The sequence below is a fragment of the Corella eumyota genome, chromosome 2, assembly GCF_963082875.1.
Source record: "Corella eumyota chromosome 2, kaCorEumy4.1, whole genome shotgun sequence".
Lineage (NCBI taxonomy): Eukaryota > Metazoa > Chordata > Ascidiacea > Phlebobranchia > Corellidae > Corella > Corella eumyota.
In genome coordinates, this window is record NC_137491.1 from 14651937 (window position 1) to 14667278 (window position 15342).

The 15342-nt window shown below is 30.0% G+C and overlaps 1 protein-coding gene across 1 annotated transcript in view; it reads right to left on the reverse strand.

Annotated features, from left to right (window-relative positions):
• Positions 1 to 4758: 4758 nt before the first annotated feature.
• LOC145743065 (triple functional domain protein-like) overlaps positions 4759 to 15342 on the reverse strand; it is a 40506-nt gene continuing 29922 nt past the window's right edge. Inside the window, exons 40-58 of the mRNA XM_082560943.1 lie at positions 14892 to 14969; positions 14567 to 14737; positions 13988 to 14145; positions 13343 to 13412; positions 12766 to 12948; positions 12189 to 12317; positions 11921 to 12090; positions 11245 to 11420; positions 10527 to 10652; positions 10226 to 10434; positions 10059 to 10114; positions 9830 to 9933; positions 9515 to 9647; positions 8819 to 8950; positions 8348 to 8459; positions 7866 to 7974; positions 7198 to 7375; positions 6153 to 6295; positions 4759 to 5572 (exon numbers count right to left, since the gene is read on the reverse strand). Coding sequence (XP_082417069.1) covers positions 6181 to 6295; positions 7198 to 7375; positions 7866 to 7974; positions 8348 to 8459; positions 8819 to 8950; positions 9515 to 9647; positions 9830 to 9933; positions 10059 to 10114; positions 10226 to 10434; positions 10527 to 10652; positions 11245 to 11420; positions 11921 to 12090; positions 12189 to 12317; positions 12766 to 12948; positions 13343 to 13412; positions 13988 to 14145; positions 14567 to 14737; positions 14892 to 14969 — 2409 coding nt within the window. The 3' untranslated portion in view covers positions 4759 to 5572; positions 6153 to 6180. The remainder of the gene's footprint in view (positions 5573 to 6152; positions 6296 to 7197; positions 7376 to 7865; positions 7975 to 8347; positions 8460 to 8818; positions 8951 to 9514; positions 9648 to 9829; positions 9934 to 10058; positions 10115 to 10225; positions 10435 to 10526; positions 10653 to 11244; positions 11421 to 11920; positions 12091 to 12188; positions 12318 to 12765; positions 12949 to 13342; positions 13413 to 13987; positions 14146 to 14566; positions 14738 to 14891; positions 14970 to 15342) is intronic.

A 15342-nucleotide genomic window follows, 5' to 3' on the forward strand; every position in this document is an offset into this window, starting at 1 on the left:
CTAAAATTCTACTATAATATTTGGTTTATAACGTCAGTTGTATGTGAAAAAATAACTGCTCACGGTTAACATAACCCAACTGCTTATAAATGTTTTAATACAGAAAATAGCTTAATAAAATATAAAGTTTCCAGTTTATATATATGTGATATCACTTCCGCTAACGAAATATTATTTTTCTAAATATCAAAAATTGAAAATATCGTTGTAAGAGCTATGCTACTTTAAAATTTTTAAAGTAAAGTTTTCGAATTTATAAAATACATTTAGAACGAATTACTTTAGGTTAAAGGTTTTGTTTTTTATTGGTAATTTATAAAAACCTTGTAAATATCCATAAACTAACTGCCTTAAGTCAAAATTATTTGTTAAAACTGTTCAAATGTCTGCCAAATTTAAACTTTTAAATATATTTTATTGCTATTCAAAAATTGTTTATTTACATGCCTTAGTTGCTTTTTTGAGCATACTAGCCTATCTTAAACAACGGGGATATGAAATAACATAAAAAAGTTCAGTGAACCTTATACTACGTTCGTAGAAACGTTCAGTGAACCTTAATATTTATCTGTGTTTACATTTTTCTTTAGTTATTTAAAATTACTGCCGACTTTTTAAAATTGTTTTAAAATGACAGACTTTTGGTTTCCGCGATTTTTATACGCGCCTTTCAAAATATTACAAACATTTATAAGAAACAATAACATAACATGAACTTAATGAATAATATTTTGATTGCTAATTCCGTAGCAGTTGGCGCGCGATATCTAATAAGGAATGACGTCATTGCCAGGGAAAGTAAATGATTCCGTCGGCGTACGAGAGTTGTTGCATGTTTTAGTAAGACTAACGATCACGGTATCATTCCAATTCCCAGTGGGGTATTTAATATAAACCTTCAATTAACATACAGTATAGAAAAAACTAAAGTTTTGTTAAACGTTATAGCATATTTTTATTTTTTAATAATTAATAGATAATTGTGTTGTTAAAAATTGTTATTTAAAATTAAATAAAAGTAAATAGTGGCTACCTGGACCTTGAATTGTGCCAAATACAGTGCTGTGATAAATCCTTAATAATGTTAAGTTAACATAATAAAGCGTGAAGCCTAAGGTTTCTAGTGCTTTAAATCTGAATTATGTGCCTTAGTAACACTGTAATTTTAGTATTGCGTTCTTTATATTATAAAATGTGACCCGAACAAATTGTGAATTTTATGCTTCTGCTCTGGTAGAGCAGTTTTGACTTGCGAAGCCAATACGTACAGATATGTTTTTGTAGTGTATTGTTTAATCGTTTTTTGAATGAACCGTAAGTAATATAATATAAATTACTAAGTAAGCTTGTGCAGTTTACACGTAGCAGTAAACTTACATGAGTTTTGTTATCGTTAAATATTTTATTTTTGGTTTTCCACGTTAAGTTTATAGAAGAGATTAATTTAAATTAATTTTTTAACATACTTTTATCAATAAATGATAAGTTGAAAATATTTTTAATGTTTATTGCGCAGTTAATATAGTTAAGAGACCTGAAATACATTATGATATTATACAACATACTAAAATTTTCGATTTTGGGAAACAAAGTTATCTAAGGAACAAAGTTATCTTTTTTCAAAATTGGGACTATTAAGAATAAAAATATTAACTACATTCATTCTACAAACAATTTATGTTTTAAAGTCGTTTGATTCTTTTTAATTTAAATCTCATAAGATAAATAGAGATATGCACAAGCTACACTTTAACCTAATCGGGAGAGAGGCGCGAGGGCTGATTTAATTTACACCGGAATTTTGCGATTTTCGGTCCCGGCGATTTTCGGCCAAGCGCAATTAATTCTATAAACTGTCCCGTGTTTTTTTTTATCTGGACCGCGTGGTAAAAGGTCGGTTAAATTCATGCTTAGTTTATGTCAAGTTAAGTCTTCAACTTTCAATGGTTTTTGCAACAATTCTACAACAAAATCAGGAAAGTGTGGTTATTATGACGCCATACTTAAGTACAAACTATCTAGAAAGGGGAAGTTAAAAATTAATAGACAATTTATATTTTATGACGTCAAGAAAGCAAAATCACATCTAGAAGTTGAAATCAAAATTAATTTTCACTTCATAGGACTTATAGGTCGATCTTACGCCTAATAAGGTAAAACTAATTTTATAATTTTTAATAAAATTAATTTATTCCGAGAATTTTTATAATTTTTGCTATGTTATCAAATGTTTAAACTTTTTGTTAATTTAAGAGTTTATATTTTCTATAATTTGGAACATTTAAAACTAAGATAAATTAAAAATGCTAAAATTGGCTAATGCCATTAATTACTTTAAATGTCATAAGAGGAATAAATTTTTTTTTAAATAATTTAATTTCTGTTTTTTTAATTTTTTTTATTGAAAGAAACACCAAGATTTCTAAAATAGAAAACGTCAGAAAAGAAAAAAAGAGTTACTTATTTAAAGTTATTAAATTTAAGGATACAATTGTTCGGATTCGAACTTTAAAGGTAATACACTGCGCAACCATCAAAAAGCGATATAAACTCAGTATTGCCTTAAACTGTAAACAAAGTCACGTGGTTTGATTGTTTGGGTTTCTAACAATGCGTTCATTTGTAACATAGTGTTTAAAGGAATAGGACGTGTTTGAAGTTAAAAAAATGGATTAAAATTATCAAATAAGTTTTAAATTACTTTTAGTTATGTTGGTATATAAAGGAATATAAAGAATGAATTTAAAAAAAGATATATTTGTAGTTTACAAACGAGTTTTATACTTAAAAATAGCAACTTTAGTACATTATAAATCTTATAAACAACTTCATTTTTGTTGTGCAGATTTAATAAAAGCAAAGTCTAAGACTTAAAGAATGTATGTCTTTAGAAGCCAAGATGTCCTTTATAATAAACTGGAAATATTTCACATATAAAAGGCATATTTATAAAGGTAACATTTTTATATTTGTTTTTATACCTTTAAAAACTTTATCATTTACGTTGGTGCATTTAAATATGAGAACGAATATGTTTTAAATGAATAAAGGAAGTCTGGGTCTCATAGTTTAAAAGAGTAGGCAATTTGTCGCTTAATACAGCATAACAAAAGATATATCGTATTTTATAAATTTATTTCACGAAAGTATTTTTTACTGTTTATTAATTTGATTCAAATAATTTACGAAACGACCTGAAAAAAAATTTATAAAAGATTATCTGTCCGCGTTTGCAATATTTTGCAAATAAACATTACCTTTTTAAAGCTCCGATCAACATTATAAGGTGAAGACGTTAATTGCAGAATTGTTAAATAATATAAAAATGTTTTATTGGCCTATCCACAAGAACTGCAGTGAATCTATTAACATAATTTAAAAATATTAAAAAAAATTAAATATATACAAAACAATTATAACACTGCACTTACCCACGTAACTATGTGACGTCATCAACTAATCTTTTGTGAATAAAAAATTAGATCAAAAAATAAAAATTTTAAATCAAAAATTGATTTTACCAAAAGAACTGCAGAAGGCTAAATGACATATTTTCAAAATATTTTTAAAAATATATCACATTTAAAAAAAGGTATGACACTTTTACAAGAATCTTGTTATTATTCAAAACACGTTTTCATATATTTTATTATAAGCGATTTGCCCTTAATAACTTTAAGTAAAACAAGAGTTACAATTTTTTTGGTTTCGCACATTGATCTACTTGCATCACCTTACCAGGGCCTACCTTCATGACTTTGTGACGTCATTAACAAAATTATTTAGAATAAAAAAATAAGTCAAAAAAATAAAAATTTTAAATTAAGAATTTATTTTACTATGAAAACCACAGTAGGCTTAAGAACATATTTTGAATATATTTTAAAATATACACGTTTTAAAAAGTTATGACACTTTTACAAGAATTTTGTTATTTTTCAAAACACGGAATTATATGTTTTATTAAAACAGCACTGCTCTAACTAACTTTAAAGATAAGAAAATCAACAACAAAAAACAAACAGTAAAACAAAAGTAACAATGTTTTTTGTTTAGCATACTTACGTTGCCTTTTTAACGTCTACTTACGTGACTATGTGACGTCATCAAGCAGAATATTTTAAATAGAAAATTAGGTAAAAAAATAAAAATTTTAAATTAAAAATTGACTTTATCATAAGAACCACAGTAGGCTAAAAATCATATTTTCAAATATTTTGAAATATACTTCACGTTTAAGAAGTTATTACACTTTTAGTAGAAAGTGTTGCATTTTTCAAAATACGAAAATATATGTTTTATAATAACCGCACTGCTCTAACTAACTTTGAAGATGAAAAAATTCACCAAAAAGTCCAGCAACACAAAAGTTACAATGTTTTCGGTGGTTTGAATCCAGTCGTGGCAATAAAATTTGTGTTTACTCAAGCTGAACTAATTGATCACGTGACCAATCAACGTTAATTGTTTATTGATAGCTTAAAAAAATTAAATAACTGATCATGTGACCCTTTAATGTTAATAATTTTCTTAAAAATATATTTTTTTAAAATTCAGTTAGAACTAACATTATCACTACCAATCAACGTTATAGGATTAACAGGGTATATACCAAATTAAATTAGAGTTATGACAAAAATTGAAGCATCTCATTTTAATGATTGTGCCAACGTATCTCCTATCTTTGCAAAGCAAATGTATTACAAATGCTACGAGCTGTATTACAAAAACGGGTACCTTGTATTCACATAGCAAAAATACTAAACCCACATTGATATTGTATTCTTAAAAAAAATATATACCTTTTCAGTTACATGTTCAAAAAGAGAATAAAAATGACATTTGACAGTAATATATTGTTGTGTATCAGGAAATACAGAATAAATATAGGACGGAAAGATTAAATACCTTTCAAAGGCATGAAAAAAAGATGTGTTTCGCGGAAAATTTTTTGTTTTAAAATTTAAAAAAAAGTGCAATTGGTATACAAATAACACGGTATATAGAATAATACAATTTTTAAGGTCGGGACAATATTTTGACGTGAAAAACAGTTTTACATAACTAAATACAACACAACATTGTCCATGTACTACGATCTTACTATTTACGTGACTTTGATAACAAAATTTACGAACATTTTCAAGTATTTAAAATATCCTGTACGACATTTTATTTTGTAAAATATAAATATACACGTAAAAGTGTACAAATGATGTGTTCAGTTGAATGACCAGATTGTTTATTAAGCGAACTCACCAGCAAGGAGATTTTTTAGTTAAAATCAAAGATTATTAAAAACAACCCTGGTTTGAGTCATCGTTAAAATAAATATCACAAAAGTCAAAACTATGCTTCGAAAATATTGAGTCGTTGTTTTTTGACGAAAACGTGGTACTGAGGTAAAACAATTCGAAAGCTACAAAATTCGCTGAAAAATAACAGAATACTAAAATATATATAAATAGGAAACATGACAGTATTGAAATAGTGTTATTTTGGGTTTCCTTTATTAAAACAGTGTAAGTAAAACGCCCGTACGATGCAATTCCTTTCTTGTGATAGCTTCTTTCTAAGAATAATGTTTTAAAATTTAATTTTTTTTTATATATATCTTTATCCTCTATGTGGAAAAGTCGAATGCGTGACTTAAACATAGAGTAACATCAGTTACTACGACCCAGTCTGGAGTTGCCTGTGGTAGTTTGGATATTATGGATTATAATTACTCGGCAATGATGCTGCTGATTAAGTGCTGGCTCAGCAGTAGTTCTTATAGTTTATAACGCCTTACTCAAGGGCGCTACATCAAGAGATTAGTAGGGATTGAACCCACGACCTCATGTATGGTGTAGCAAGTGTTCTTACCACTATACTACGCTGCCAGTCATTATTTTATTAATAAAGAATAATAAGGTGTTTAATATATTTAAATTTAATTACTTAAAAATTGTTGTTTTAATAAGAAACCCAAAGAATATTAACATTTTAATAAGTTTTAAAAAAATTTACCAAAAAAAAAGAAAAAAATGTAACTAAGATATAGTTTTACCCGAACTCAGAATAACTCATTTTAAATGTCTATTTATTAATCTAAACTTAAACTTTAAAATAAATAAAAACTTTGAAACTAATTTAAACTAGAATATTACCTTTGAAATTCACGCCAATCTTTTAATGTTATCTCGCAGTATTGCTTTCGTGCGGTAAAGTTTGGAAGTTGTTTAATTTTCCGCCTGAGCAAGAGGAAAGTTTCTCTGAACTTTTACTTTTTCGAAGAATTCGAGAAAGGGTGCTACAAAAAGTTAATAAAAAGCATTACAAATACAAAAACTAGCAATAACACGTTTAAAAACCTAGTAGAAACCTAAGTATTAACATTCTAGTGTCGGTGGTTCCTAACGCCTTATGGTTGGTCATATGCCCTAAGTGTAACTTTAGTGTAAAAGTGATATCTTATCGTTATTTGTAGCTTTAAACCTAATTTAGCCTTAGAATGATGTTTTGTGAAGCGCTTTGCAAAAGTTAGTTACGACTAAGTAGCAAAGTAGATGATTTATGTAAATTTCATTGTACTGTTTTTAGTGTATTTTTTGTGATTTTGTATGCGTAATATTGTCTTTGTAATATTTTAGCATTAAACTGTAAGCGTACCCGTTTTTATTAATAAAAGTAGATAACAGAGTTAGCTAAATTGATATTTACAGTGAGCCTATAAAAGCAGAGAAAATTAGCCTTTTACTAAATTACGTCTCGTCTTAACAAACAGTTCAGGGTGATGTAATATACAATTACAACCTTTATTATATCGCCACCTAAACGTTAGGCTAAATCATGAGACGATCAAGTTTTTCTTGTTACAAAATTTGTTAAGCAATACCCTAATCTACTAATAAAAAAGAACCATTTAGAGTTAGACGAATTGGGATTTTTCTCAAAAAAACTAAATTTCGAAAACGACATTTTTTTTCTCTAAATTTTCAAAAACGACATAATTTAAAACAGCATTTTTACATAAATGAAACGGGAATTTAAAGGGAAAGGTTGTGATTAGATAGGGTCAATACAAAATGTTTTATTTCGCTCGTTTTTTGGTCAAGAGTCTAAATTCGGTCAAATGTATATTAGGTAAAATGGTTTTTCGGTTATATGACGGTAACCCGCTGTTTATTGTCTTAGGTTTTACAAACGACCTACCCATGAGCAGAAATCCCGCTTGCCATTTTCTTTGCACTAGATCGCTTTACCGACCGAGGAGTAACCCGCCCCTTTTTGGTTGTTGGAACCGAAGTCACAAGACCAACCACGTGACCTGGAATCCAACCCTCGGCCGCGGGGTTAGAAGTTGTCGGGGCCCGAAACACCAAACACATTCCTTAACCGAAAAAAAATTTTATTTTTAGATTTTTGCGCACAAAATTAAGTATTTGTGAATTTGAACATATTTGTAACATTAATTTTAAGATAAACATTTACAGCAACAAAGTCGCTAAAAATACACATTCTAAGTTGCCTACCTATTAGATTATCATTAATATAAAGCGTGGCAGCGTGATATAGTGGTAAGAACACTTGCTACACCACATAAGGTCGTGGGTTTAATCTTCACTGCTCTCATGATGTAGCGGCCTTAGGTAAAGCGCTATAAAGAGACTCCTGCTAAGCCAGCACTTATTCGGCAGCATAATTATTGGGCAATTATAATCCATAATATCCTAAACTGCCACAGGCAACTCAAGACGAGTCGGGGTAACAGTTGTTATTCTATGTTTAGGTCGCGCATTCGACCTTTCCACATTGAGTACAAATATATATATATATATATATATATATACAAAAAAAATAAATATATGTGTTCTGCATACCTTGTGTATTAGCTGCAATAATATCAAGTTTGTCATCTTTTGAAACACTAATTTCATCTTCCTTAATAGCTATATAATCTTGCATGGCTTTAACAGAGTGGGGGGAACTCTGTTAAAATAAAAGCCTTTTAAAACAAATGCATACTGGCCTACTATTAAGTATTTTTTTAACGACAACAACCGGTCAATGAAACCCGAAGAATAGCCAACTCTAGGTAATTTAACCTATATAATTTAACTTACACTCTCAAGTGTTTATTTTAATAAAATTAACAAACAATAAGAAGGTGATATTAGGTTAATTGGTCCAAGACTGGGTTGTCATTATATTAAGTTGTCCCCAGGTTTAATTGCCATAGAACTAGTTTAATAATATTTTTGGATTATAAAGGCTATTTTAAGGCTTATAAATGTGTTTATCGTATAATTAATTATAGAACTCTTATTTGTCTACATCTTAATTGTCAATATCTTGAAAATACCTTTTCGTTCAAATTTAGATTACACTCTGATTTCGAAGTACGTGAATAATTTGACTTAATTGTTCCACTTATAAAACCTGACAACGAACTGGATAGAGAAATTTTATCGGAACTAAAAAAATTAAAATTATTTAAACAATTCTTTATAATAAACAGCTAATATTTATTTATTTTTTATGTATATTTATCTCAATGTAGGAAGGTCGACTTCACAACCTAAACATAGAGTAAAATCAGTTGCTCCGACCCAGTTTCGAGTTGCCTTTGGCAGTTTGAAATATTATAAAATATATTTGCTCAATTATTAGGCTACTGATTAAGTGCTGGCTCAGCAGGAGTGCATACCGTTTATAGCGCCTTATTTAAAGGCGCTACAGCATGAAAGCAGTGAAGGTTAGACCCATGACCTTATGTGGTGTAGCAAGTGTTCTTACCACTTCACCACGCTGTCGGTTCTTATTGTTTACTTACCCTTCAATATTAACGTCGGGATATATAAATTTGCATGTTGATGATCTTATATTAGCTGGTGATACGGGCGAAAGCCAGAACGAGTTAGAACCAGATAAATCCGGTGCACTGAGATGACTGTTTTTGTTAGATCTGTTACAAAAATAACATTTTTGCTTAGTTGGTATGTATGTCGCCCAACGGGCTACATTCTAATTGTTAAAATAAGGTTGCATTTTGCAACTAATAAATACCCGTGGTATTTTTTTTTACAAAAGGGCCTTTGAATTGGCAATAATAATATTTATCGTAGGTACGACAACTAGAAAAGATAACAAAAGCTTTTCCTGTATTTTTTAAGTTTAAATTATTGAAGATATTTTAAACAATGCATTGTTTAAGCTATACTGATTAAAATACATAACATTTAAATAGTATGGTAACAATAAAATAGTTTATCATCTTTTAACAGCATTTGACCAGCAGCGAGTTGTAGTGGTCAAAACACTTGGCTTTACTATATAAGGTCCTTGGTTTAAACCCCAGCTTTTATGTTGTATCGGTAACTGATGTTACTATATGTTTAGGTCGTGCAGTCGACCTTCCCGCATTAAGAATAAATAAATGCAAAAAAGTCAGTTTAGAAATTCTCTTCTGCGAAACTAGTTAAGTTTAACAAAAAACATCACAAAATTATTAAAAAACTAGGATAATTACTTTTGTTTTGTTGGATTTTTTAGGTTTGAGATCATTTGAAGATAACCTGAATTGTAATTATTTTCATGTCCAGCCGCACTAGCAGGGCGAGGGACGACATTTCTTTCAGATTGTCTTGTAACATCACTCTTTTCTAAAAAAAAAAAAAAAAATGCAAACATTTTTTAGTACTACCCGAACTTTAAAAAACACTTATTTTAAGTAAATTTTGTGTATATTAACCCCACTTTAGTATGAAGAGCAAAAGAGGTTAGTTTAATATTTAGGAAATTTCTTATTAAATTGATAAAAAGTAAGGTTTAAATTTTAAATTACCCTTCGCAAGAGTGTGATATTTATGTTGAGATTTAGATCTCCCGTTTGAGAAATTACTTCTGCTTGTCTGTGATGAAGAATCTACAACACTATCGTCACATGCGCTATAAAACATGTAAAAAGAAGTACATTTAATATAAATCGAAACACATTTGTTTATATTTATTACATAACAGCTAAAGATAATAAAAGTGTTACTGCCATGATTTTTACACAGTTTTTAATTCACCTTATAGGTTCAAAAGTCTTACTCGGGGATCGAACCTCGCAACTAAATTTGGAAACCTTAAAAAAAAAAAATTCATTAAAATGCATAATGTCATTTTTTTATTTATTTTATATACTTTTTACCATTAAAACAAATATTTAGAAAAATTAAACATAACATATACGAACGGGTTTAAAGTTTTTTTCGTTTTCAGGCTCTTTGGAAATTTTTTCATCGTTGTTTTGTTTTGACCGCGGTGGTGAACTAATCGACGAGGGAATTTCCCTGTCGACGGGGTCACGTGGTCCCGATGTCATTGGACCGAGCATGACGTCACCACCCGCTTCACAGTTTAAATTATCAAACCTTAATTTGTTGGTGCAAGGTCTGAAGGAACCTAAAAAGTATTTTATTTTTTTTTTAATTTTAGTTATTTTTTATAAATCAGCTATTTTTAATACTTTTTACTTCAGCATACTTTTTCTATACCTAAAAACGGACTTCTTTTTGAAGAATTATTGCTGTTATTGTTGTTGCTGTTATTGCTATTGTTACTACCATTACTAGCTGTACCTTCCAATTGATTTCGTTGATATGTTATTGGCGCTTGCAAAGCTTTTTCAAAAACAATAAAAAATATTAAATAAATAAAGTTAGTTAATATATCTAAGTTTAGTAAAATATAAATAAATGAAATAGTCAAAATTTACAGAAAAGACATATTATTTAATAAATGTTAGTGTAACTACATTTAGAGAAATTTTTTATATTTATTTATCCTTGACATAGAGCAACTTTTGTTGTCCTAATACAGTCTTGATTACCAAAAGATTACCCATTAACCAGCATATTGATTTTTTTATATCCTCTCAAAAGGATAGGTTTTTTATTTTTATTGGGTAGGTGTGTAAAATTGTGACGTGTTTAAACTATCTGTAAACGCCGTGCTCAAGGGCGATTAGTGTGACAATGGTGCGGCTCGAACTCCAAACCTTCCGGCTTGCAGTCCGACGCTTTGACCGGATACTTTGTCTTTCTAAAGAGTGTCACGCCAGGAAAGCAGTGATGCTCAAACAAAAGACCTTATGTAGTAAAGCTTTGACATCGGCTTCCACCAATTGCGATTTAAAATATTTTAATGGCATTTATTACAAAATATTATTTTAAACCAAAAACCAACAAAAAACATTAAATAAAGAATAACTACCGTTCATAAAATCAAGTTGAGTATCGAGATGTTGTTTAACAACGTTCATCCAATTTTGTTTAGTTTTAGACGAATTCGCATTTAATTCTATAGTCTCGTCGCAGCCCCGTTTCGTAAACAAAAATTTTGTAGGTGACGAAGTCACGTCAGATAATATTAACTCCGCGTTCTTGATGCTAACAATAAAAACAGACTCAGGAATTAGAAATAGATTTCAGAAAATATTAATAAAAATTGTTTAATGTACATATTTTAAATGCTAAGTTTTTCTTATAAGAAGTTAAATTCTTTTTGTCAGATATCTTTATCCTCAATGTGGGAAGGTCGACTGCACGACGTAAAGATAGAGTAACATCAGTTACCCTGACCCAGTTTCAAGTTGCCTTTGGTAGTTTAAATATAATATAATTTATTATTTTTTAATTATAAGCTATTGATTAAGTGTTGGCTCTGCAGAAGCTTATGCCGTATATAACACCTTACTTAAGAGCGCTACAGCAAGCGAGCAGCGGGAACCTAACCCAGGACCTCATGTGGTAAAGCCAAGAGATCTGACCACTACATCATGTTGCCAGTAAATATACTAATCTTTATATGCAAATTAATAAGACAATGGTGACATAAACATAATGGGTATTTATTATATAGAATAGTTAGAAATAGAAAAAATCCCAACCTGTTTCTATATACGAAGCCTCTTTCTTCAATTTTTTTATCGACGAACTCACTGAAGATCACCGATTGCTCAAAGAAAAAAACCTTTCTCTCTTTTTCGGCGTGATTAGGGTTCTCTCGCACAAGAAAGGTATCGTGTAGAACTAACTTTCCTTGTGCCTGGATGCGGCCCTGTGACGTGGTTTAACAGACTCGATATTACATTTGAATTATTTATGAAAACAAACTGATTTACAGTAAAACGAAACAGCAGACATAGTGTACGTTACCGTATAGCCTTTCATTCTAGCGACCATCATCATATCGTTAGCTAGTTTTGGAACTACATGCATTACTTCAACTGCAATTTTTAAGTCCGTACAATCTAACTTTGCTCGTTCGGTAAATTTTAAAAAGTCCTGTAATTAGAATAATAAACAACAATGGTTATACTAAGATACAATATTTTAATATATATTCTGATTGTTTAGTTGTTTGACAGCAAGTCAATCGGTACAGTTCAAATGCTGCCATACCACCAATTACTATTTTATTGAATATGCATTTGATCAAAAACCATATGCCTGAATACGCCATTTTAACGACGAAAACACATTTTTATTCACCCTTTTTTATCTTAAACTTTCGTCGGAAAATGTCCTTTATTTTGTAAAAAAATTAACTAGATTTTGGTAATATGTTGGTTGACCTAAATTTCGGTTTTTAAAATTTTGTTTTTCGGAAAAATGTCCATTCGGTTAAATAGTTTTTGGTGATATGATTGAATACTATAAAATCTACAGCAAAATAATGTTGCACATTTACTATAAACTTAATATCTTAAAATATCGTTTAATAAGAACTTGCCTTTAACAAAAGCTGATACTTCATAATTCTTTGCACGGGTTTAATAAGGTAGTCAGCGATATCAAGTTTGGTGCCCATTTCAGTTTGTATGTCAGTAAAGAAAGGTTGCTTGTACTTATGTACAATGTACTCGGACAATGGTTTGTTTTGACAGTATGTTACATACATATTTAACCGACGTTCCTATTGGATAAAACAATTTTTTTAAAGGTTTATGATAGTTTAAAAAAGGTTGATACTAATTAAAAGTCTGGCAGCGTGGTGTGGTGGTCATAACATTTTCTACACTACACAAGTTCTTGGGTTCGATCCCCAATGATCTTATGCTGTCGCGCCCTTGAGTAATGCGATATCTACGGTTTAAACTCCTGCTGAGCCAGCACTTAATCAGCAGAATAATCATCAGGCAATTATAATCTATAAAATCCCAAACTGGCACTGGCAACTCAAGACTGGGTCGGAGTAACTGATGTTACTCTATGTTTAGGTCGCGCCCTTGATCTTCCCGCATTGAGGATAAAGATAAAAACAATTTAATCAAAAAATAAAGAAAAAATTTGGGTTTTTAGTTACTTACATATTTTTTAAAAAGTTTTCCCAGCAATTCCGGTTCAGTCTTACACCGTTGTATTTCTTTCGAAAAAACACTGCAAAAAGTTGGGTTTAAAACTTAAGTTAGTGCCATGAACTAAAATCTATATAATCTATAAACCTTCAACAAAAGAGAAAAATCCATAAATTAATTAAAAACGCGCTAAACTACATACAATCTATAATTAAAGAGTTAGGGTATTGATTTTTTGAGCACTTCACTAAATAAACTCAATTGTTATTGCATTACAACGTTAAAAACAAGAATACACGACTCGCCAAGTTAAGCTTAACCAGTTACTCTATGATTAAGTTTGTAGATTCATCTTTATTTTTTTCTCCTTTATAAACTGTATTAAAACAATCATGAAACATGTGTACTTTACGGTTCTCAATTTAACTTATTTTCGTTAAGGTTCTTTAACAACTTTTTCTTATCATATAGGTTTGTTGAAGTATACTAGTATTTATACACCAAAACTAAGTATACCCTTAATACATATACTTTTACTCTAAACCCTATAAAGGTTACCATTAAAATTTAATCGCACAATATTTTATGTGTTACCTTTACAGTAGTACAATTTTAAAGGACCATAAAATACACCGAATAAATAAAATAATATCTTACTCTCGGTGCCATTCATGGATTTGAGCGATGTTCCCGAAAACGACTCTCTCTTTTCCTTTATCAGGTGCGGGTAATCCCCTTTCCAGTACCTTAGCCATGTAACCTTCAGCAACTGAAGTAAGGTCGGTAACGTATTCCTTTTCGGTTTCGACCAGTTCCTGTAAATTTAAAAAGGGAAAACCAGGACTTTTAACACTAATAATAAAACATGTTTTAAAAGAAAACCACATACAAGGCCAAAAATAAAAATATTTTTTTGCATTTATCCTGAATGTGGAAAGGTCGAATGCCCAACTTAAACATAGAGTAACATTAGTTACCCTGACCCAGTCTCGAGTTGCCTGTGGCAATTTGGGATATAACAGATTATATTTGCCCGAAAGTTATGCTGCTGATTAAGTGCTGGCGCAGCAAGAGTTCTACCGTTTATAGTGCCTTACTCAAGGTCCCTACAGCATAAGAGCAGTGGGGATTGAACCCACGACCTCTTATGGTGAAGCAAGTGTTCTTACTACTACACCACGTTGGCGGTAAGTTCGTGTTATTAAATTGTATTATTCAGAACGCTTTTATTATTACCATTAAAACGTATTCCCGTTTCTGTAGGTTTAGTTCAACTTCGTCTAATTTTGCAGGTTCGTTTTCAACGACATCGCTGGTATCCGGTACATCTACGTCACTTAAATTTAACGAATCAATAAGCGGTGGCGTGACGTCACTGACCGTAACTGTATTATCATCGCCGGCGGCCTGAGAAAGAAGATATTGATGTGATTAACTTAATTGGAAATTGGCGACCAACTAATTTATAATTAAACGGGTAAAATTAACTTCATGCAGTTTATTAAAGGTATGTTTAGTGAACTTAAAATAAGAGATATTTGTTGCTCCTGTTTTAACTAACCCGCTTTTTCCAAATATCATCGACGTCGTGTTTAGAAATAGATGGTTTCGCTTTAGCGATTCCAGAAACCGGGGATTTCTAAATACAAGTCAAAAATCAAAAAAATAGCACATGCCAATTAAAATAAATAAAAATATCAAAAATAAATTAATATACTAAAGCAAAATTCATGCCCAAACAAATAACCACAGACACTTTTACAACTATAGATGATAAATAAACAGAAATACATTTACCAAAATAATGTTGAATAATCAAAACATTATAGAAAAAAACCGTATCTTAATGGTAAAAAAACTTATTCTAATGGTAGGAAAAACTACTTTTTATAGTAAAAATACTAATCAATCCTTAAAAAAATACTAATTTTAATTGTGTAAATACTAATACCTACGGTAAAGTACAAATTCTTGTAGTAGAAACACTAATTTTATGGTAGAAATACTTATCT